The sequence below is a fragment of the Pseudonaja textilis genome, unplaced genomic scaffold, assembly GCF_049901715.1.
Source record: "Pseudonaja textilis isolate UNSWEBS1 unplaced genomic scaffold, rPseTex1.2 PTEXCTG223, whole genome shotgun sequence".
NCBI lineage: Eukaryota > Metazoa > Chordata > Lepidosauria > Squamata > Elapidae > Pseudonaja > Pseudonaja textilis.
The window spans coordinates 1-22,143 of record NW_028262537.1 but is presented as its reverse complement, the minus strand read 5'-3'; the positions used below and the strand labels follow the sequence as shown (position 1 = coordinate 22,143).

The 22,143-nt window shown below is 35.4% G+C and overlaps 1 protein-coding gene across 1 annotated transcript; it reads left to right on the top strand.

The window, feature by feature from the left end:
- Positions 1-913: 913 nt before the first annotated feature.
- Positions 914-21,893, top strand: LOC113440869 (cytoplasmic FMR1-interacting protein 1; the record flags this gene model as incomplete). The annotated part of the gene is made up of 17 exons (XM_087918705.1): positions 914-1,013; positions 1,314-1,495; positions 4,848-4,944; positions 5,183-5,311; positions 6,242-6,346; positions 6,913-7,004; positions 8,311-8,428; positions 9,225-9,347; positions 12,451-12,576; positions 12,671-12,837; positions 14,189-14,336; positions 15,830-15,983; positions 18,019-18,175; positions 18,935-19,031; positions 19,843-19,919; positions 20,976-21,084; positions 21,774-21,893. Coding segments are annotated over exons 1-17 (2,022 nt in total), but the record flags the coding sequence as incomplete, so codon positions are not given.
- Positions 21,894-22,143: the final 250 nt, after the last annotated feature.

Sequence of the window (22,143 nt, the reverse complement as noted above, 5' to 3'; positions counted from 1 at the left end):
TCTTCCCTTTTCAGCCCCAATGAGCAGAAGACAATTTATTTCCTTCAGTTTGCCAGTCCAACAGGCTTAACACTTAAATCTATTTGCAGCCCTTCTGCTGCTACAATTTGGTTGCAGTCCAAGAAATTGCAAATATATTTGTTTCTTTATCATTTGGGGATAACTTTTCTTTTACATTCTGCATATCACAGCGCAGGAGATATTGCAGAAGATCTCTAGTCCCGCTCTAGTCCTAGACAAGTTCATTTGAGGGCTCTTTACTTGAATCAGCATGCCTGATTCTTTTTATTATGGAAATGATCATCTTTGTGAATTTCTCTTTTCCAGCTAGTTTTATATTATTATAACCCAGTAATGAGAGGAAAAAAGATACAGTCTAACATCTTGACAATGACATTTTCTGTTTGTTATAAAAATCATAAAAGACCAACTGCATGCTCCTACATTGTGTAGGAATGACTAAAACATGTTTTTAAAAAACTTGAACTTCCCTTAAAAAATGAAACATACATTGGAAATTGTTGAATTTGATGAAATCTGTACTACTTTGGTGACAGTTCCAAAAGTTACTGAAAAGTATCATTCTCGAGAAAAGAAAGAAATTCATTGAAATCAGTATTGCTTTCTCTTATTTCCAACAAAGTAATTAGTCAGATCCTAAGTATACATAAGATCCTTGGGACTGGAAGATATATGCTGTGATTCCAGGGAAAGAATAGGCCCAATAAGTTTTTATTTATATAATCCATCAATCTTAAAAACCATCACTCAGGTAAAATATTTTTAAAATCAAATATTTGTGAAAACTGTTATTATTAATAAAAAGAGTATAAAAGGTTCTTTTTAAAAATAAAGCCATATTATATGGCAGAACATGATTTAAAGTTTCTTTAACTTTTCTTCCTTTTCAGGTAAAATGTAACGAGCAGCCCAACAGAGTGGAAATTTATGAAAAAACTGTGGAAGTACTTGAACCAGAGGTCACCAAGCTGATGAATTTTATGTATTTTCAGGTAATAAGTTATTAATTACTAGCATAAGTGATGATCTCTCTGTCCAACCCGCCTCCCCTTTTTTTTGATGCACCTATTCTGGTGTTCCCCTTGCCATAACTTATCTGTTGAATAGAAGATGCTTTATATTGTTCTAAATAAAGACTAGGTGTTTGAATGTGTCTGGAAAAATCCGATTAATGCAATTTGTGTATATAGTCTGGTTCTATTGGCATCTTGTTGTACTTGCAATTAAGAGGGAAATAGCTTGCCCTTTGTGCTGTTTTTTTTTTTAAATATGGATTTATTTCTTATGCACAGAGAAATGCCATTGAAAGATTCTGTGGAGAGGTGAAACGTTTGTGTCATGCAGAAAGGAGGAAGGACTTTGTATCTGAAGCTTATTTGATCACTCTTGGAAAATTTATCAACATGTTTGCTGTTTTAGATGAGCTGAAAAATATGAAATGCAGTGTGAAGAATGACCATTCAGCCTACAAGCGGTGAGAGGTTTATAAAAAATTAACATGTTCAATAATGAATTTAATACTAAAAACAAGCAAATTAGTTTCATCCCAATATTAACCACCTACAAATTTTATAAAGTCATTTTTTTCTATGCTTATAAAATAAGTTACTTTTTGCACGCAATTCTGCTTTATATAGTAAAATGTATATGGCCATCCATCTCAAATATCTGAATCTGGGAAGCTAACATAAGCAGAAAAAAACCTATATATTTATAAAAAACATAAATAAGTAGCAGCTCAGCAAACAGCCTAAAATTAACTTCTCAGTTAATACAACCCAGAAACAGACTCACCCATATAATCAGGACTCCAGGTTCAATAGCAAAACAGGCCTTTAAGGCTTTGCAAAACACAAGTAAGGTCAGGGTGAGCCTGATTGTCATGTTTTCTATACCAGTTCATAAATTTAGATATTTCTAATGCTCTTCTGTGTTTTACAATGTCTACTTTGCTAATATTGGTAGAATGAATATATGTTGGAAATCTAAATATGTTTTCTAAATAGCACATCAATAACTAGAATTTCCCAGTAACTGGTAGGTCTTTTACTAAATATTCCATAAGGCATCAATCCAGGATAATGGATATGCCACACAGAATCATCTTACAGGGGAGATGGGTGGCATAAAAATTTAAATGAATGAATGAATAGTTCATTTGACTAAAACATGATTAAAATCTGCTTCAGATGCTTGCTTGCTATCACAATAATACAATCATCGCAGTATATTTCATTTTATTTAAATGGAGCTAGATACCAGCGAACCACAGTATTTATTTCAAATGACTCACTCTGCAGGATTTTCCCTTTAGGAGAAAAACACTATTTAGAATAAAAGTAGACTGGGACAGTTAGACCATAAGGTGGCAATAGTTTGCTTTAGTCATAAGTCATTGTTCCTGTTGAAAAGATATACACAGAACTTTGATACAATTATTTCATTTTATATACTTCATCTGTGCAAAATAACTTCATAGTTAGGTTCGAGATGAAATATTAATCAACCTTTGTTAAAGACATGGCTCAAACAGTTGTAATAAATTGTTACCTCTGGTTCATGTAGGTAGATGTTCTGCTTTCCATCTATCCCTTTGCTTAGACTAAATACTGAATACTGTAAATCTGTCATGATGGCAGAAAACTGTCACTTATGATTTGTGGGAAGGTTTGTGCCACAATACTGAACCCTTCAGCAAAAGCTGCCACTCAATTCATCTTGTTTTCAGTTCACTGAAGATGATTTTTTTTCTGCCCACATAAGAAGGGTGTGTATGATATGTACAAGGCCTCATCTTTTGCTATAGTAAAATGCACGATATTCATTGAATACATTAGAACTTGCTCCTAAGTTTTTACAAGCTGCACAAAATCATCTCTTCTGAGATGACGCTTGCCAAAATCTGCCTGGCAGAAATGAGCCAGGTGGTTGATTATGATGTTAATTATAATTATTAATTAATGGGCTCATGAACCTGGTTTCCTGTCCTCTCCTCTCCTTTCCTTTGACAAATACATTACATGCAGGATTTCCTCAGGAATCCTATGTCCCCATAGTATCTGTTGTTTGCTTTTGCATTCACAATCTGCTGTTGCCTTTGTGGGTTGGAAAATGAAGAATACCTGATGCTTTTTTAAAAAATCAACTTTCACCTGGTAATTGAAAATGACAAATTTCTGTTTTCACTTCATTATCTAATATGTTTCTTACATATTTCCATTCCTTTAAGTGTCTTGGTAGATTCTTTGAAACCTTAAATACATCAAGCTTATTTCATAGGAGTTTTTAATCTGTTGTTGAAAATACTATTTTACTACTCCTTTTCTTCTGTACTTCTACAACTTCATTATCTAGGTAATCCTCGACTTATGACCACAATTGATCTCAAAAATTTCTGTTGCTAAGCGAGACAGTTGTTAAATAAATTTTGCTCCATTTTATGACCTTTGTTGCCACAGATGTTAAATGACTTGGTGCCATTGTTAATTTAGTAACACAGTTGTTAAGTGAATCTGCCTTCCCTATTAACTGTGCTTGTCAAAAGGTCGCAAATAGTAATTACATGATCCCGGGACACTGCAATCATCATAAATATGAGTCAGTTGCCAAGCATTTAAATTTTGATTGTGTGACTATGGGAATATTGTAAAGGTTGTGTGAAAAATGGTCTTAAGTCACTTTTTTCTGTGGTGTTGTAACTTCAAATGGTCACTAAATGAACATAAGTCAAGGACTATCTGTAAGAGAATAATTCATAGAATTTAAGAGTGATATCTTGCATTCCAGTCTATTTTGGTTACATGTTTTTTAATCCACTTTTATTCTTACCAAAGATGGGTTAATAACATGAAATATCTAAATAAGGACTTATATGAAGAAGAAGCAACAGAGAAAGGAAGACTGTTAATTTCGGGCAATATAGTTATTTTTTATTTAACTAGTCAGCAGAAGAGAGATTAGAACATTTAGAATTAGAACATTTTCTTTTTAAAAACATAGCCATGATTGTTAAGAACTAATTTACTAAATCCAGTGACTTTCTTAGATGAAGTATTTTCAGTGTTTACTTCTCAGCATTAGGAACTACCAAGGAAGAAGGTTCACCTTTTCAGTGAAAAGAAAAGCATTTCTGCTTACATACCGTACAATGTGTTAACAGATCTGGTTGGGGAACTGAATACTAGTTTTTATTAAAATGCCTTTAATAATTTTTACTGCAATTAAAACTATAATATTTTATAATGTAATAAACTATAGTAATATCATGGCTTTACTTTCACATTATGATTAGCTTTTTTTCTTATTACTCATTCACTGAACCTGAGCAGATGGTAACCGTGGTTGCTTTAAAAAGTGTTGCATATGTCAGGACAAAAATTTTAGATGGCAACCCTAGAAAATCTCAGGATTTGTAGGCTAGGAACAGTGGTGGGATTCAAATTTTTTTAGTACTGGTTCTGTGGGTATGGCTTGGTGGGCGTGGCAGGGGAAGGATAATGTAAAATCTTCAGAGAGATAATCAGAGGTGGTATTTGCTGATTCTCCAGACTACTCAAAATTTCTGCTACTGGTTCTCCAGAACTGGTCAGAACCTGCTTAATATCACCTCTGGCTAGGAAGATAAGAGAATGCATAATCACAGGTACTGTAGCTACTATGAATCTTTCCTTTTTACTGATTTATTAAAGATACAGCCTCTATTTCTTAATTTATATAACTGATTGTGAAATAACATTAACTTACAGATATAAACAATTTGCAAGAAATCATAAAATGGTATAGTTATTTTTGTAGATTTAACTAATTTTCCCTTTTTTCCTGGAAAGGGCGGCCCAATTTTTGCGTAAAATGGCTGATCCTCAATCTATCCAAGAATCCCAGAATCTTTCCATGTTTCTTGCCAATCACAACAAGATTACACAGGTATGTTTTACATTTAACACTAACATTATATAAATAAACCACTAATTATTCCATGAATTTACATTATTCAAGTTTAATTACATTTACAAAATTCATTTTTTTGCTGTGTAATTAATAAAAGTATAAGCACTTCTAAGTGTGCCTGGTCTTACTAATAGTGGATGGTATTCATTGATTCTTTTTTCATTGTTTTAGTATGATTTAAAACAATGTTAAATCACGTTTTATTTTATTCTAGTCTTTACAGCAACAACTGGAAGTAATTCCTGGTTATGAAGAACTACTGGCTGATATTGTAAATTTATGTGTAGATTATTATGAAAACAAAATGTACCTAACACCTAATGAAAAGCATATGCTTCTAAAAGTAAGTTATATTGCTGGAAACTATATAAAAACAGGGTGAGATGCTATGGGGTGAGGTGCTGGCAACTTGAAATTCTAATATATCAGAATAATTATTCTATTTAAATATTTATAGCTTTTTATTGTTTCCTGTATAAAAAGGAAAAATCTTCCTTTCCTTTCCTTTCCTTTCCTTTCCTTTCCTTTCCTTTCCTTTCCTTTCCTTTCCTTTCCTTTCCTTTCCTTTCCTTTCCTTTCCTCTCCTCTCCTCTCCTCTCCTCCCCTCCCCTCCCCTTCCTCTTCCCCCCTCCCCTTCACCTTCCCCTTTCCTTTCCCTCAGATGAAAAGACCAGAATGGAATGAATACATCGATACAATTTGGTTATAGCTATCAAAAGAGTTGCAGAAGTAAATGTTTTGGATTCAGTGATTAACAAATTGATTCAGCATTTATTAATTGCACTGACTTTTAGCAAAATGAACATAATAATTTTTGAAAATACCAGTGCATTTTATTCTCAGTGGTGGTAGTTGTCTTTAAAATTGAACAAGTTAGAGACTATACAAAGAAGCTAACACAGAAGTTTCTAAAGTATATATAACCCAGCATTTAATTGCATATTATAGAAGGCTAACATTGGTTAGCATGTTTTATTGATCCCAGTGCATATTGTGCCCATTTACCAGAGAACAATATCTCCCGTTTTTAGCATTTTTGTTAAATACGAAAAAAAATCCAGCTGCCTACTGTTATTGTTTCTGGTGTAATCGATTTCCCCTCCTACTCTTTTCTGATCTTTAGTCTCTTGGATTGTAAGTTTCCATGTAACAATTATCTTGTTACTGATTCTTGCAAATTCTTCTTAAAGCTTCTTTGGGTTGAACAGCAATGTAAAATGCTTCAGACTTGCATTCTTGATCTGCAAGTAATGTTCCTATGTTCTTTTTCTAGGTGATGGGTTTTGGTTTATACCTGATGGATGGCAGCGTCAGTAACATCTATAAACTAGATGCCAAAAAGAGGATAAATCTCACAAAGATTGACAAGTTTTTTAAGGTTAGTGGAGAATTGTTAACATGAGTAGTAATAAGTAGTTTATTTCTCAGGCAACAGACTGAATCCTTGGCAACAAAACAACAGGTTTATAAGGGTCAATTTTGTACTTTATAGAAAGAAAATGCCAAGTTTTTGAATAATCAACACAATACTTTTAAGATACCTGAGCAATTACATATTGACAGCTTTCCAAGCTCGGATTATATACCTACCTGTTATGCTTGAAAGGTATAATAATTCAGGCTTAGAATCTGTTCAGGAGCATTTTGCCTTGTGGATGTTTTTCTCCGAGTTTCTAATTAGAATAGTTGGGTGGTGATGATATATTGGGTATACTTTACTGGCATCACTGTGTTTATGAGTTTTTGGAAAAGATTATTACATCAGAATTACATTGTATTGTATTTAAATTTGTGCACATTGTTTTAAATGACATTCTGATTTGGATCCATGATTTTGTGATTGCTTTGTTTTAATTGTATACATTTTAATGGTGTATAAGTAGTTTATTTGAAAAATATGGGACCATGAAATATGTGTAAGATTTGCATTTTTTTCTTATATAGCAGCTGCAAGTAGTTCCACTGTTTGGTGATATGCAGATTGAACTGGCAAGATACATTAAGACTAGCGCTCATTATGAGGAGAATAAATCTAGGTAAGAGTAAAAAATATCCAGCTATCTTTGTTGAACATGCTGTAGAATTGTTTTATAATATTATCAGCTTTATTATATCTCATTTGAAATCATGATATAGGATGATCTATGTTATTTTGATAGCAACAGCTAAAGATGTTAGATTTTCATCATAAGCATCCATCAATGCTGCTATGTTAAGGAAGGAAATTATACTTTGGAGCATCATAGTTCCTCAAGCCTATTCTGAGGGATACACAAGAAATTTAATCATAAGAAATGTGCTAGGACTTCTGTTTTTTAATCATTAATGGTATTTGCATATTTGACATAGGTTTAGTTGTCAACCTGAAATCTTTCTTTGGCTTAAATATAGACTTTATATTTTGAAGTTTGGATAGTTACTAAGTTTGGATAAGTCTGCAAAGATAAGTGTATGTGTAACATGTGTTTGATGGGGAAAATGCACCGTTCTTTTCATTCTTAATATTTATAACACTTGAGGAGTAGGAAATTCCATTGTTGCTATAGAATAAAATCCTTTTCCGAATAGGGCTAAAAGATAGCAGAAGTATGCATAATCATATATTACTAACAGTGGATAAGCCTAATATTGCACAAGTAGACATCCAGTGATTTTATTTTCTCCTACTGCCATTTTACATTATATTATCAAAATCTTGTATTTAATTGCTCCTAACTATTAAGCAATTGTCAAAGATTTCAGTTCAGCAAGAATTTAGTTGAACAAACTAAGGAAAAGAATTTTGATGGCTTGCTGTATAGTATGCAATCTTTCCCATTGTGCTGGCCTTATTAAAAATATTGTTTCCCTCAGAGTCCTTATTTGTATCATCCCCAGGAATAGTTAGCACCACGTGAGGCTGTCCTTAAAAGCTTTGAGCAAAATATAGCACCAATTCCTATAAGGAAAAATAATAGTTGTCACTATTTTCTGATCTCATTTTGCAGCTTTGGTTTTAATCTTTAATGATTTAAATGTGTCTGAGAGAGTAGGTGTGTTTGAACATGAAACTCTTCAGGAACGATCTGTTTTAAGTTGCTTCTATTTACAGGAGCTTGCTTTTCCGATAATATTCAGTCTGATTAAGTTGCATTTTCTTAATATAGCTTTTAAAACTGTATTAGTTGTTAGGATTGGCTATGTTACTTTATGTTCTAAATTACATTATTTTTAAATGGAGGAAACTTGTACAACATTTAGTTCCTGCAAAAGTAGTTTCAATTTTTAAAAAAATAATTATTAATTGGAAGTTTCCTTCTTCTCATTAGTGTGATCATTTCACAATTTGTTTTTCTCTTGCAGGTGGACATGTACTTCTTCTGGCAGTAGTCCCCAATACAACATCTGTGAGCAAATGATCCAGATAAGAGATGATCACATGCGTTTTATTTCAGAACTGGCTCGTTACAGCAATAATGAGGTATGTGGATTAGCACATTTTAAGGAGAGGTAATTTTGCCTTATGATCAATTATTTTGCATGCTTCACTCAAGAGACTCAAGGATATAACTGTTCCTTATACAGAACATTTAAACTCATTCCTATTGTATGTCGATAAAATATTTACTCTGGGTATGAAGTGCAATTCAGAATTCTGAGTTCCTGTCCCAAATGTTTTTTGAATATGGCTTTTTTTTTAAAATCTAGGCAGAGATTTTTTAATTGCATAAACAACATGATGTCAATTGATAAAAGTTTTGAGGAATGTTGGATTCAGTTCCCAAATGTTTTTTGGCATTTTCCTTGGCTGCTGAAATGTAACTCAAATGGCCCGCAAAAGATTTTTGAAGAGTTTTCTAACTATACTCCCTATTCTATCCCGCCCTTTTACCAAGTCATAAAAATATCAGATCAAGATAACTTTGTATGAATAAGTAATGATATAAATGCATTCTAATTATAAATTAATATATTCTATATCATGCTGACATGCATGCTCTTTACATGAAGAAATTTTGCAAGAATATAGACTGCTATGGAACAGATTCACTTAATTTTCAAATGGCTTATCTAACTAGACCAGACTTTTAGATGTTGGACATTACTCTTGTAAAGCCACATATTTTGAGGTATCAAATGAATAGAAATAATATTGGACTATCACAAATTCTCATTTAAATTTGAATAAAATGATTCTTCGTATACACTGGTTCTGTGCATTTAAACCTTGCTTTCATTTTATATAAAATCATTTTACAGTCATTTATCCCTTGTAGGTGGTGACTGGATCAGGACGTCAAGAAGCTCAGAAAACAGATGCTGAATATCGGAAACTTTTTGATCTTTCTCTTCAGGGTCTTCAACTTCTATCACAGTGGAGTGCGCATGTTATGGAAGTGGTATGTGGAAAAATAAGCAGGAAGTTTTAAAGGAGAAATTAAGGAAAAACATTATATAATTGTAATCTTAGATTGCATTTAGTAAAACAAATCTTATTGCTTATTTCGAGACCAACATAAGTGAATTAAGAATCACAAGATAGGTAATCATATCTTCAGCAGATCTAAAGTTATCATAGCTATTGTGGCCAAATATCACATTGTTGAATTGTGAAGCAATTTTTTTCACTAGTTAACTCAACATGGTTTTAGGGACCCAAGTTTCTCTTCATCATAATTACATGAGAACATAGCACAAGTAGTAGTTACATTGTGCCCATCAACTGATGGCAAATATGTGGATCTGGCCTTGAAATCTTGCAAGGCTATTATACTGTATGGGCCCTTTGCTAGAAGGAATAATTGTCAGTTATTCCTTCTAGGAGACAGCCCATACAATATTGCAGATTTCCATGCCAGGTCCACATATCTGATCAATCATCTTCACTGTTATTGTAGACTTTTGAATGCACAAAAATAGCCTTGTACTATGATACAGTCTGGTTTCAAATGCAGTATTTCAGAGCCACACTTTCTGTGTCAGCATAGGACACCTGTAGGATACCAAAAAAAAAGTCTGATTTGGCAGCCTAAGATCAAGCTCTGCCAATTCAGTGGCAAAATGGTGGCTTTCTTTGTAGGATAACTGCTTTTCAGTGTTTAACTGCTTGTACAATTTAAAATAGATGTGTTAAGCTTCTGATGACTATTTTGTGTAAAATAACCCTTCTCCCCCATACATACCGTATTTGCCGGCATATAAGATGACTTTTTTGCCCTGAAAAACATGCCTCCAAGTGGGGGGGTCGTCTTATACGCCGGCAAATACGTTGTTGTCACTCGGTGCAAGAGTGACGGGGGCGGAGCTCCGCAACTTGCGAAGCCCCTTCAAGCCCAGCCAGAGTCTCTCTTCCTCCTCCTCCCCCCCTCCGCCTGGCTCGGAGCGCTTGCGGAGGCCAATCTGGAGGTGGGTGGGGGTGGAGCGGGAGGGTCTCTGATGGGGCTGCTTCGCCCAGCCAGCCCCGAGCCGCGTAATGGCCCGGGGAGTGGGGGGGAGAAGGTGGTGAGAGTGGACTGTGGTGCCCCTCCTTCTGGGCAGCAGGGCGGGGCCGACAATTTGCTCCTCCCACTTCTCCCTCCCTCTTTGAAAGACCGGGAGAGCTGTGCTTGGGGTGGGGGGGATGTCCTCGCGAAGTTCCTGATAGGACCCCACTGGGCAGGGCCACCCGGCTCCTGAGCTGCTTTCCAGGGTCCCCTTGGGAAGAAAAGGGTCTGGTGGGCGGTGGAAGAAGGCGAGGGACCTCCTCCCGCCTCCTGTCCCGTCCCGTCCCTCCTCTTGTCCCCTCCTTCCTTCCCCGCTTAAGAGAGAAAGATCCGCCTCCCCGGCACCGAGCTGCCACCCAGCGCCGTGTCTCCCGGCCAGCGCGCGCTTGCGACTTGGGAACCGGCCAAGCGACTTTAAAACCGAGCGGAGGCCAGAGATAGCCGGAATTACCCTCCGCACCACACACACACACACACACAGAGAGAGAGAGAGAGAGAGAGAGAGAGAGAGTTGGCAGCTGTCCATCCCTCATCCTTGACGAGTATATAACAAACTCTATATTTTGAATGGAAATGCTGGGGGGTCGTCTTATATGCCCAGTCGTCTTATACGCCGGCAAATACGGTAATAATTTAGATGAGATCACAAATTTGTGACTGCTTATTGTCAGGGACTCCTTTGACACCTGCCATGCCCTTTTAGCCCTTGGAGCCCCCCCAAATTAAAAACGGAAACTATAGCACCTACCTCAAAAAGTTATCCACCTTATATACAGGTGTGGGTTTCTACCAGTTCTGTCCACCTCTGTAGAACCGGTAGCTCTGAAGAGCAGCAGACATAGAACCGGTTCTATGTCTGCTGATACTTTTGCCCACCCGCCCACCCGGGCTCTTACCTGATCTTTATTTCCTGATTTTTCAACTTCAGCTGCTGAACGAGGCACAGCTGCAGTTAAAAAAGCAGGAAAAGAGGGCTGTTTCAAAGGCTGCTTTTCTGCATGCAGCGTGCTGATGACGATTTACAGGCGCGCGGCTTCCATCAGGCAGGGAAGCTCGTAAATCCCGAACTGGTAGTTAATCCTGTCGTATCGTACCCCTGCTTATATGTGATATGGGAACTTCATTTAATGTATATCCTGTTATTCATAACAAAGGGTATTTTTTTATAAATATATGCAGGACAGCCATGTTGCTTATAATATACTTGTTAGCAGACATTACTCTGATAGTCTTATAAAGTTTATTTTTATTTATTATTTTGTCAAAAGCTTACGATATAATAGAAATAAGAATAAACATGTTTAACTATAAGAAATAGGAACTAATAATTGGGGACAATAGGACAAGGACGGTAGGCACAATTGTGTGCTTATGCATGCCCCTTTTTGTTGGGATTTCTGGAACAGGACAAGAGGTAAAAGCAAAAGAAGTTGATATAGAACTTCATATCTTAACTCTGGGAAAGGGTATAAACTCTGTGATAACCATCAGTATAACTTCACTTGTACTTCACACCAAATTATAGGAGTTTTTTCTTAATGATAGGAATCATTTTGAGTGATTTTATAGCATTGGTACCTAAAATATAAACCAATTAATATTTGCCTTTTGAAATGTACCAGGACAGAAATATGAATGTTATTTTGCTGTATTATATTTGATTCTGGTACGCTGTATAAACCTGTTAACATTTTAAAGTATCAAGTTTGGATTTAAATACTTGCAACTTGTCTTATGCTGCCTTTAATTACTTCATCTAGACTGAAAGATATCAAGCCACTTCAGTAGAGCCTGGATAAATGTAGCAATGTATATATAGAAGTTCCTTTCCTGCTGGGGTTATTTTGTGGGGGAAGTTTACAGGGTTATTCTTTTAAGTAGAATATGTTGAATACAATCCCATGTCAGCTGATAGTTTAGAGATACGAGTCTGATTTTTATTGTGATTCATTAGTGAATGGGAAGATTCATTTTATTTTGCTCAGTTCTGTGTCGTTTTCATTTTCTTTGTTGATTTCAGTATTCGTGGAAGTTAGTACACCCAACTGACAAATATTCTAACAAAGATTGCCCTGACAATGCTGAAGAGTATGAAAGAGCAACTCGCTATAATTATACAAGTGAAGAAAAATTTGCTCTTGTAGAGGTAAGAAAGTGCAGATGAATTCTGCAAAATCTCTAGCTTGCCCTCCTATAAATTTGCCTCATTAGAGAAAACTAACATCCCCTCCCCAATACAGGTCATTGCAATGATTAAAGGATTACAGGTGTTGATGGGGAGGATGGAAAGTGTCTTCAATCATGCCATTCGTCATACAATCTATGCTGCTCTCCAAGACTTTGCCCAAATCACACTTAGAGAACCATTAAGACAAGCCATCAAAAAGAAGAAGAATGTCATCCAAAGGTAGTGACTGACAACGATCTCATACCATCATATATATTTTTCAAACATTTATGTGAATATTCGGGAACATTGTTATGATTATTTACACTATAATGTGAAATCATAGCTTCCAGCTCTTCAGCTGACGTTGGCCTTCATACACATTGAGATCTTCCCAAGAACCTAGAATGTTGTAATGTATTTGTTTAATATATGTGTGAATCTAAGCAGTGTGGCCTTTTGCAATTGACAGGACCAGTTAGCAGTATTGGATGGCAATATATTACAAATGTAGTCCTCAACTTACGACCACAATCAGTTCAAAATTTCTGCTGTTAAGTGAGACATTTGTTAAGTGAATTTTGCCCCATTTTACAACCTTTATTGCCACAATTGTTAAATGAATCACTGCACTTGATAAATTAGTAACCCAGTTGGTAAGTGAATCTGGCTTCCCTATTGACTTTGCTTGTCAGAAGGTCGCAAAATGTGATCCCATGACCTTGGGACATAGCAACAGTCATAAATATGAACCAGTTACCAAGTATCTGAATTTTGATCACATGATGCGGCAAAGGTTGTAACTGTGAAATATGGTCATAAATCACATTTTTCAATGTCACTTTGTACGGTCACTAAATGAACTATTGTAAGTCAAGGATTACCTGTCATCCAAGATAGGCCTGTTATTTACCAAAAATTGAAAAAAAAAAAGAAATATGAAGTTATGATTGCATAATACTAGCCTTTGGTAAAATATATGCTTGGAAAGAACAGTTAAAATATATTTTCCCCACTTGCCTCTAATTCTTAGGATTTCTTGAGAATAAGTAATAGGTCTTTAAAAATTGATCAAAGTGGCAGCCTCCTAGATAATTCCAGCCTAAACATCCTAAAATTATGGTCCATGTCCATAACCAAACAATTTTTGATCTATGCCTAGGTCCCAGAACCACCTATTACATGCTCAGATGTTTTGCCCATCCCTAATGTATATAAATAGACTTCTTAGGTCAGCCAGAAATCTCATTTCATATACTTCCATCCTATGTGGAATCAACATAATTTGAAGATCTAAATGTATTATTACTTACAGATGTCAGGCATTGGTTCTCCCCAACCAATATCACATATATTACATGTGAGGGAGGCTTTGGTTATGTTTGTGTTAATTGTGGCAAGAATTTTTTTTCTCATGGTTTAAAATTTGCATGCTTTCAGACTCTGAATTATAAAATGATAGCATTATCAGTTGGTAATGTATTTTTAATATCAATTATTAGTGTATAATGACTTCAGAAAGCATATATCTAGTCCCTTGTGGTTCTTAAGCATTAGCTGATGCTCACAAACCCTCTTGAATTATGGTTAGTATCCTACAGGCTATCAGAAAGACTGTGTGTGACTGGGAAGGTGGGCACGAACCATTTAATGACCCTGCACTAAGGGGAGAGAAAGATCCCAAAAGTGGCTTTGATGTTAAAGTTCCAAGGCGTGCTGTAGGTCCCTCCAGTACCCAGGTAACTCCCTTTACTAATTCTTGCATGGGTATCATTGACCAAAAACTGAAATTACTGTGAAATAAACATATTTAAAATGCCATCAGGATTGGGCAATTTCATCGGGGATCCTATTTTGTAAATTTTCTATGCTGATTATGTTTTATTTTCTGCTGCTTTTTTAAGCAATGCAAGTAATTCTTTGTTTAAATGCAGATCTGGAGATTTATTTTTTTTAATATGTTCAGGATTTTGCTCCTGAAAAACTTCATTGCCTATTTTCCACTTAAATTTTAACTTTTTGGTGCATTTTTCAATTGGCTGCTATATTGAGGCGAAGGAGAGGAATTGTTTTTCTCCACTTAGAACTCTCAATATATCCTGTAAAGTTAAACCTTTGAAGCTCTGGCTTATCTGGCTAGAACACAAGAAAAAAACAATTAATTATAGTCTTTTAATTAATATGCATTCAGATCATGTCTAACTCATACAAGCGCAAACCATAAATGAACAGATGCTGAATTCCATAGCCATTGTGTATAAAAATGTTCTTGCTTGGGAATTTGCCCTTGAGCATGCTACATATCCAGTTCCACTGATGTTTGTGGCACCCTCAATAGAATTTACCAGGACATGTTACCTATCATCAGCTTTCTTTTCTTGAAATTTCTTTAGTGACATTTACTTTCCTTTCACAGTTCTCTATCTAACTATCTATTTATTACGAGAAATAAAAATGATTCCAATCAATCAGTTGTGAAATAATTTTGCTTGCAGTTTTCATGTTAGTAGCAGCATCTTCAATTCTTTCCCATTAATATATTGCTATGTTGCAACGAGAAATATTTGTAATAGGAAAATAAATTATCTTTGAATTTGATTGGCATGAGCTTCCTTAACAGAATTAAGATCTTTTTATGTGCTATAACAAAATAGTAGGCTGAATAAATAAAACTTCTTACTTCTTGTTGGTCAAAGGGTTCTGTATTCTTCACTGTCTTGCTATTCATGTTTTAACAAACTAATATACTGTATGTTTGTCTGGTTTTGTGCTTTCTCCTTTTCTCTAGTTAACCTTGTGTATTTATTAACGGATTCTCTCTTCTCCTCTTTTGCCTTTTCCTTTTCTGTTAGCTCTTCCTGGTTCGTTCTATGACAGAGTCCTTAAACTATGCAGAGCTGTTGAAGCAGCTCAGATCTCTGGGAATGGAAAAGTTATTGCATGTGATAAACAAGTTTCTGAGGCAGTCCTACATCTATCCCACTCTTTTAAACTTTGGTGGTAAGGCATTACTTATTATTTTTAAATAATGTCATGCCATGAACTGTTCCACTGCAAATTGTGGTGCTTTCCTCCCCCCCTCCCCCTTTCAGTTTCCTTCAGGTTAATTATTTTTTTACTTTCCTTATCAGGTTGCAAATTGAAGTAATCTTCCTTTTGGCAGATAAGTAAAGCTCAACTAATATGCCATGTATGTTTTCCTCCATCATAAATGTTCTGTTTAATAATGCAGCTTTACATGGTAAGAACCATGTTAGAGTCTCTCATTGCTGACAAAAGTGGTTCCAAGAAAACCTTGAGAAGTAGCCTTGAGGGGCCCACCATATTGGACATTGAAAAATTCCACCGAGAGTCTTTCTTCTACACTCACTTGATAAATTTCAGTGGTAAGATACATAGATGATCAGTGTTCAGCTTTAGCATGTCCTAATACTTCTAACACATGCCGGGAAAATGTTTCCAATTTATTTAACTTTGCTCTTATTTAAAATATTCTATCAAAGCTTAGCAGCTTGGCATCTTCTTTCCTGCTGTTGAGAAAAAGAGTGAGGGCGGATTATTTATTTATTTATTTTAAATGCTGCCTTTATTATGTTTAGAAATAATTCAGGGTGGCAAACATAACCTAATACTATGTGGACTCTGTGTCTGATCCAATAGGACTTTCGTTAAGTCTTTCACATTTGAGAATACAGGTAGTCTGCGACTTACGACCACAGTTGAGGCCCAAATTTCTGTTGCTAAGGGAGACACTTGTTAAGTAAGTTTTGATCCATTTTGCGACCTTTCTTACCACAGTTATGAAGCAATCACTACACTTGATAAGTTAGTAACCCAGTTGTTAAAGTGAATCTGGCTTTCCCATTGACTTTGCTTGTCATAAGGTCACAGAAAAGTGATCACATGACCCTGGGGCATAGGTCATAAATAGGAACCAGGTGCCAAACATCTGGATTTTGATCACATGATAATAGGGATGGTGCAAAGGTCATAATTGTGAAAAACATCCTAAGTCACATTGTTCTGTGCTCTTGTAACTTTGAATGATCACTAAACAAATTGTTGTAAACCGAGGACTACCTGTATTACATACAACCCTAGGCTTAAACAGATATACTCTATAGATTTTTCTAGTTGGAATGATTTTGTCGTTCATAAATAATTGCCAAATAAGAGCCCCTATGTTGATCCGGTGAAAATAGCAAAAATGTTTGCCTAGTTTGTTTGTTTTCCCTTCTTTTTCTAAGGAAAGAAGATAAGTATCTTGCCTTGTTTGGCTATCATTTTCAGTATTATTGGTTTTAATCGGAAGCATGTTGTTCAAGTGGATTTCACCTACTGACTTGTGTCTAATCAAGTCATATCATACTGCATTGTCTTTTCAATCCACAATGTGGTTGGATATTTTTGCTTTGAATGGGGGGAGAGTTTATATTTCAGTGTCCTGCAGACATAGTGCTGGTTGTTAATACACTGATTCCCGAGCACTGAACTGAGATTCTCAGGAGTTTTTGGAGTGAGTCTTAGTGTTATTTGTTTGGGCTAGATATTGTTATATAGGATAAGTTTATCTCTGCTTAACCAGCTGTAAGAAATGTTTCAGCAAAACAAGATTTCCTGTATGTGTATACTACAGAAGCTTTCTATAAATCGCTATGTACACCATCCTGGTCAGAGTTGAAAGATGCACATGGCTTGAGATCCTGTCATTTTTGGACTTTGTTATCTTTTTTAGGTTACCTTATTATGTACTTTAACATTCTACTGTATATACTATTTATATTAGAGAGCAGGAAATACTCTTTAAGAATCTCTTAACAAAAAGTTTGGAAATCAGTGTCCTAACTTACTGAAAATTCATCTATTATGGCAGTCCAGAAGGAATCTTTGACAACTCCGATTGTGTTTTGAAAACAATGTATTTGTTCTTAACTGTTTCTTTTACCTACACCTATATACAAATATTTTTCATTAAATGTCCATCTGATCAGTGCATATTGTAGCAGAAAAATAAATGTGACAAGGTAAATAAACTAATCAGATAAAATAAACTAATGATGGTTGTTGCAAGACATTTTCATTTCTTTTACAAGAGATGAAAATGTGGCATTCTCAATATTTAGCACAAATTTATTCAGAAATTTATTGAGGTATATACAATCATCTCTACTACAAAACTGATGATACTTCCTTTGCCAAAGTTTTCAGTAAGAAACCCATTTGTATTTTTGGTGTCTATTTGTCTCAGCAGCAGCTTACAGTAACTATTCAAGCGCTCCATCCAAATGCTGGTTTCAGTTTCTTCATGTGCTATTGCAGTGTCTCTTCCGCAGTTGTGCTTCTATAACATTGCACTATTAAAGTAGCTGTTCTCCCTGGATTCTATCAAAATTAATTTGCTCTAATTTCCTTTTCAATAAGAAACCCTCCAGCAGTGCTGTGATTTGTCCCAGCTATGGTTCAGGGAATTCTTTCTGGAGCTCACAATGGGCAGAAGAATCCAGTTCCCCATTGAGATGTCTATGCCTTGGATTCTAACTGACCACATTTTGGAGACCAAGGAAGCATCAATGATGGAGTAAGGCTAATAAAGTTCTTTCTCTTCTTGTTTTATAATAGACTTGTAATCACTAAATTTTAGTGGAATTGAGATGAGAGTATTTAAAATTATTTGAATTGTAGAATAGAGTCCCCCTTTTAAAATAAGGAAGAGAGGAAAGAGGGTTGGGTCTTTTGAGTTTGCTTCACTTTTCCATTTGCAAACTTTTTTGAATTGGTGAAATCTGCCTGGATCCTTCCTTTCATGCTTTTCATTCTTTTGGTGAAATCAACCATTTTATTGCTGGATGGATACTAGGAATAAGGTCAGTGTTGCTGCCTAATTTTCCTCTTTGCTCTTCTCCTTTCCATTTCCCACCCATAGCCCAAGTTTGTGCCAGAAATCAATAAGGGTTGGAGAAAAGAATGTAAGCATGTAAGAATGTATTCTTAGGTATATACAATCAAACTTGTGTTCCAGAGAAAAGTTTTGTAAAATGTGTTATATTGATTAGCCCCTCCTTTTCCCCAATAGCATAGGGAGCTCTCTTAAAAAAGATAGGAAGCAGATAAAACTAATAAATAAAATAAATACAACTATTTTAAGTGCAGGGAAATTTGTCCAAAATGATGTATCATCAGCTTTCTATGACTGCTTGCATGCAAAGTATTGGGCAGGTAAATACTCTACTTTTCTCATTAAATTTTTAACAGTTTTGTTCTTGAACAATGGCTTGGTATATTAAGACAAACAGTTATTTTACACATCATTGAATCTGTGTTTTCATCTCTTGTTTAGATATGTCCTGTATTCTTTGGACCTGTATAATGACAGTGCTCATTATGCACTCACCAAATTCAAGAAACAATTTCTCTATGATGAAATTGAGGCAGAGGTAAGTCATCAGACAACAAATAATTAATGCAGAGGATAAATTCTTAAACAGATTAAGTTAAAAGAAATTTATGAATGATGTTGAAAAGTATAGGACTTGCAAGGATTGGATTTTCCAATCTGCAGCTCAAATTAATAGAGGAACAGCCCAGAAAAATATTTCATTTTTACTGAGGAATAATGGACCAAAGTAATAAGCAATTTCCAAAAATAATCAGTAGATACACAATCATACAGAGCGTATGTTTGCATATCTTGCTAGGGCATGTTTTGTTTAATCGTGATATATTGAACAATTAGGTATAGTATGTTCTCAAAACAAGACAAGGCAAAGCCAGGCAATTACTTGGCAGCCTAACATAGTATGTAAACTGAGCCACTAAGGCCTGATCAGTGGATAACACATTGATAGAGGGAAAATAAAGTTTTAAAATGCAGAGATTAGTAGGAAAAATAATTCCATTAGAACAGAGATGTAAGTTAGTTGAATATGTTTTCTTGCCTGAAAAATATTTTAAGAAGTATAATGTAATGAAGGTGAAAAAAATATGAACTGATGAATTAGTACTGAATTTAGAATATGTTTAGAGTTTAATAAGTCACATGCAGAAAACGAACTGAGTATCATAGATATTTTCTTAATAATTATGTAAGTGGAAAACAATTTCCTACAGTTGGATGCCAACCAAAGAGGTTGAATTCAACCATACAGGTTGAATTGCTGGGGAACGTGCCTTTTCATCCTCCCATTTTAAAATGCTCAAAAGAAAATTCATTTGAGTAAAGTGTCTAATCTTTCATATTTTCTTTAGGTCAACTTATGTTTTGATCAGTTTGTCTACAAGTTGGCAGATCAGATATTTGCATATTACAAAGTTATGGCAGGAAGGTATGTGTCTCCATTAAAGTTTGGGGCTAGCCTGGGCCTTTCAGTTACTGCCTTTCCAGGGTCTGAATCAGCATGACAAATGGTAAAAGATGTTGAAAGTTGTAGTTCAACCATATCCTATGTGGAAAATTTATTTACATTGCCGTACATTGGACGTATGTCATACATTGAATGATTTCCTAGTGGACAATAATTTAAATATGGGCCAACAGTGTGATGCAGTTGCCAAAAAAGCCAATGCATTCCTAAGCTCCATTAGCAGAGGGATAAAATCAAGATCATGTGAAATGTTATTACCACTTTATAATAACTTGGTAAGACCACACTTGGAATATTGCATCCAGTTTTGGTTGTCACGATATAGAAGAAATGTTAAGGTTCTAGAAAGACCACAGAGAATAGCAACAAAGATGATTAGAGGCATCTAAAATACAAGAAGAATGATTGCAGCAGTTAGGTATGTTTAATTCAATGAAAAGAAGGACTAAGGGTAATATGATAGCAGCTTTCCAATACCTAAGGGGCTGCCACAAAGAAGGGGGCGTCAACCCAGTGGTGGGATTCAAATTTTTTTACTACCGGTTCTGTGGACGTGGCATGGGAAGAAAGGAGATTGTAAAATCCCCAGTCAGAGGTAATATTTGCCGGTGCTCCAAACTACTCAAAATTTCCGCTACTGATTCTTCAGAACTGGTCAGAACCTGCTGAATGCCACCTCTGGGTCAACCTATTCTCCAAAGCATCTGAAGGCAGAACAAGAAGCAAGTGGGTGGGTACTTGTGAGAGGGAGACCCAACCTAGAAATAAGGAAAAGTTTCCTGACAGTTAGAACAAATTTTTGCCTTCAGAAATTGAGATTTTTAAGAAGAGATTGGAAAACCATTTGTCTGAAATGGTGTAAGGTCTCCTGCTTGAGCAGGGAATCAGACTAGAAGATTTCCATAGTCCTTTCCAACTCTGTTATTCTCTTACTGTGTTGTTTTAAAGCATTGACAAATGATATTAAAAGATAACCTCTGTTATAGAGTGTTATCTCATATTCTCACTTTTGCGCAGCCTACTTCTGGATAAACGCCTAAGATCGGAATGCAAGAATCAGGGTGCAACAATTCCATTGTTAACATCTAATCGATATGAAACATTGCTAAAACAGAGACATGTCCAGGTTGGTATACTATTCTTTCATTGCATCTTTTGATTACAGCTCCCATCATGTCCAAGCAACCTCACTAATGCTTGTCTGAAATTTCCTTTTTTTTTTTAAAAAAAAATCACATTAAAAAAAGAAATTTAGTAGCCCAATCTCCTTAATAATCCTCTGTGTGTGATGGGGATGGGCTCTTGTAACTTATAGAGGTTGAAAGCATATTTGAGAACAGCAGTCCTATTTGCGTCTCCTTGTCCAAAGATGATTAGGTGAAGTTAATCTTTGGCTAAAACTCCTTCCAGTTCAGGCTCAGCTAACTTATGGTCATAGTATGAAAATGAACCAGATTTGGACATCAGTGTGGGCCTATACATGTCACTATTTAGTATATCATGTGAATAATTAACATTCTTGCCAGTTATTTTGCTACATTTCACCCATCAAAGGTAATTGGGTAGGTGTTTATTTTTAATATGTGGTTGCTGGTACAAGTAAAAAAGTATTAATGTAGTTGAGCATGTAGAATTAATTTATTTAAGTGACATTTCCGTCTTCAGGAATGTACTGTGGTCTGGAAAACTTTATCTAGGTTTGTTGCATAACATTTCTGCAAACCAAACTTACTTTTATATATGTGGGGCTCAGGACATTTGTTCTTGCAGATATGGAATAATTACATTAAAACTTCATTTAATGTTTTTCTTCAGCTTCTTGGTCGGTCAATTGATCTGAATCGCTTGATCACTCAGAGAATTTCAGCAGCTGTGTACAAATCAATGGAACTGGCAATTGGGCGTTTTGAAAGTGAAGATTTGACCTCCATTGTAGTAAGTGCTGAAAAACATTAGGATTTAATTTCCCACTTGGTCTAGAGTTAACAGAAAATATCAGATTTGACAATTCAGTTCCTTCAGCCAGGTGTTGTTTGTTAATAACAAAGTTAATGCAGGAGTGTAATGTGAGCTGTGCAAAAAATTACAGGTACTCCTTGACTTGCAATCATTCCTTCAGTGACCAAGGTTACAATGACACTGAATAAGTGACATGACCATTTTTCACATAACTGTTGCAGCATCC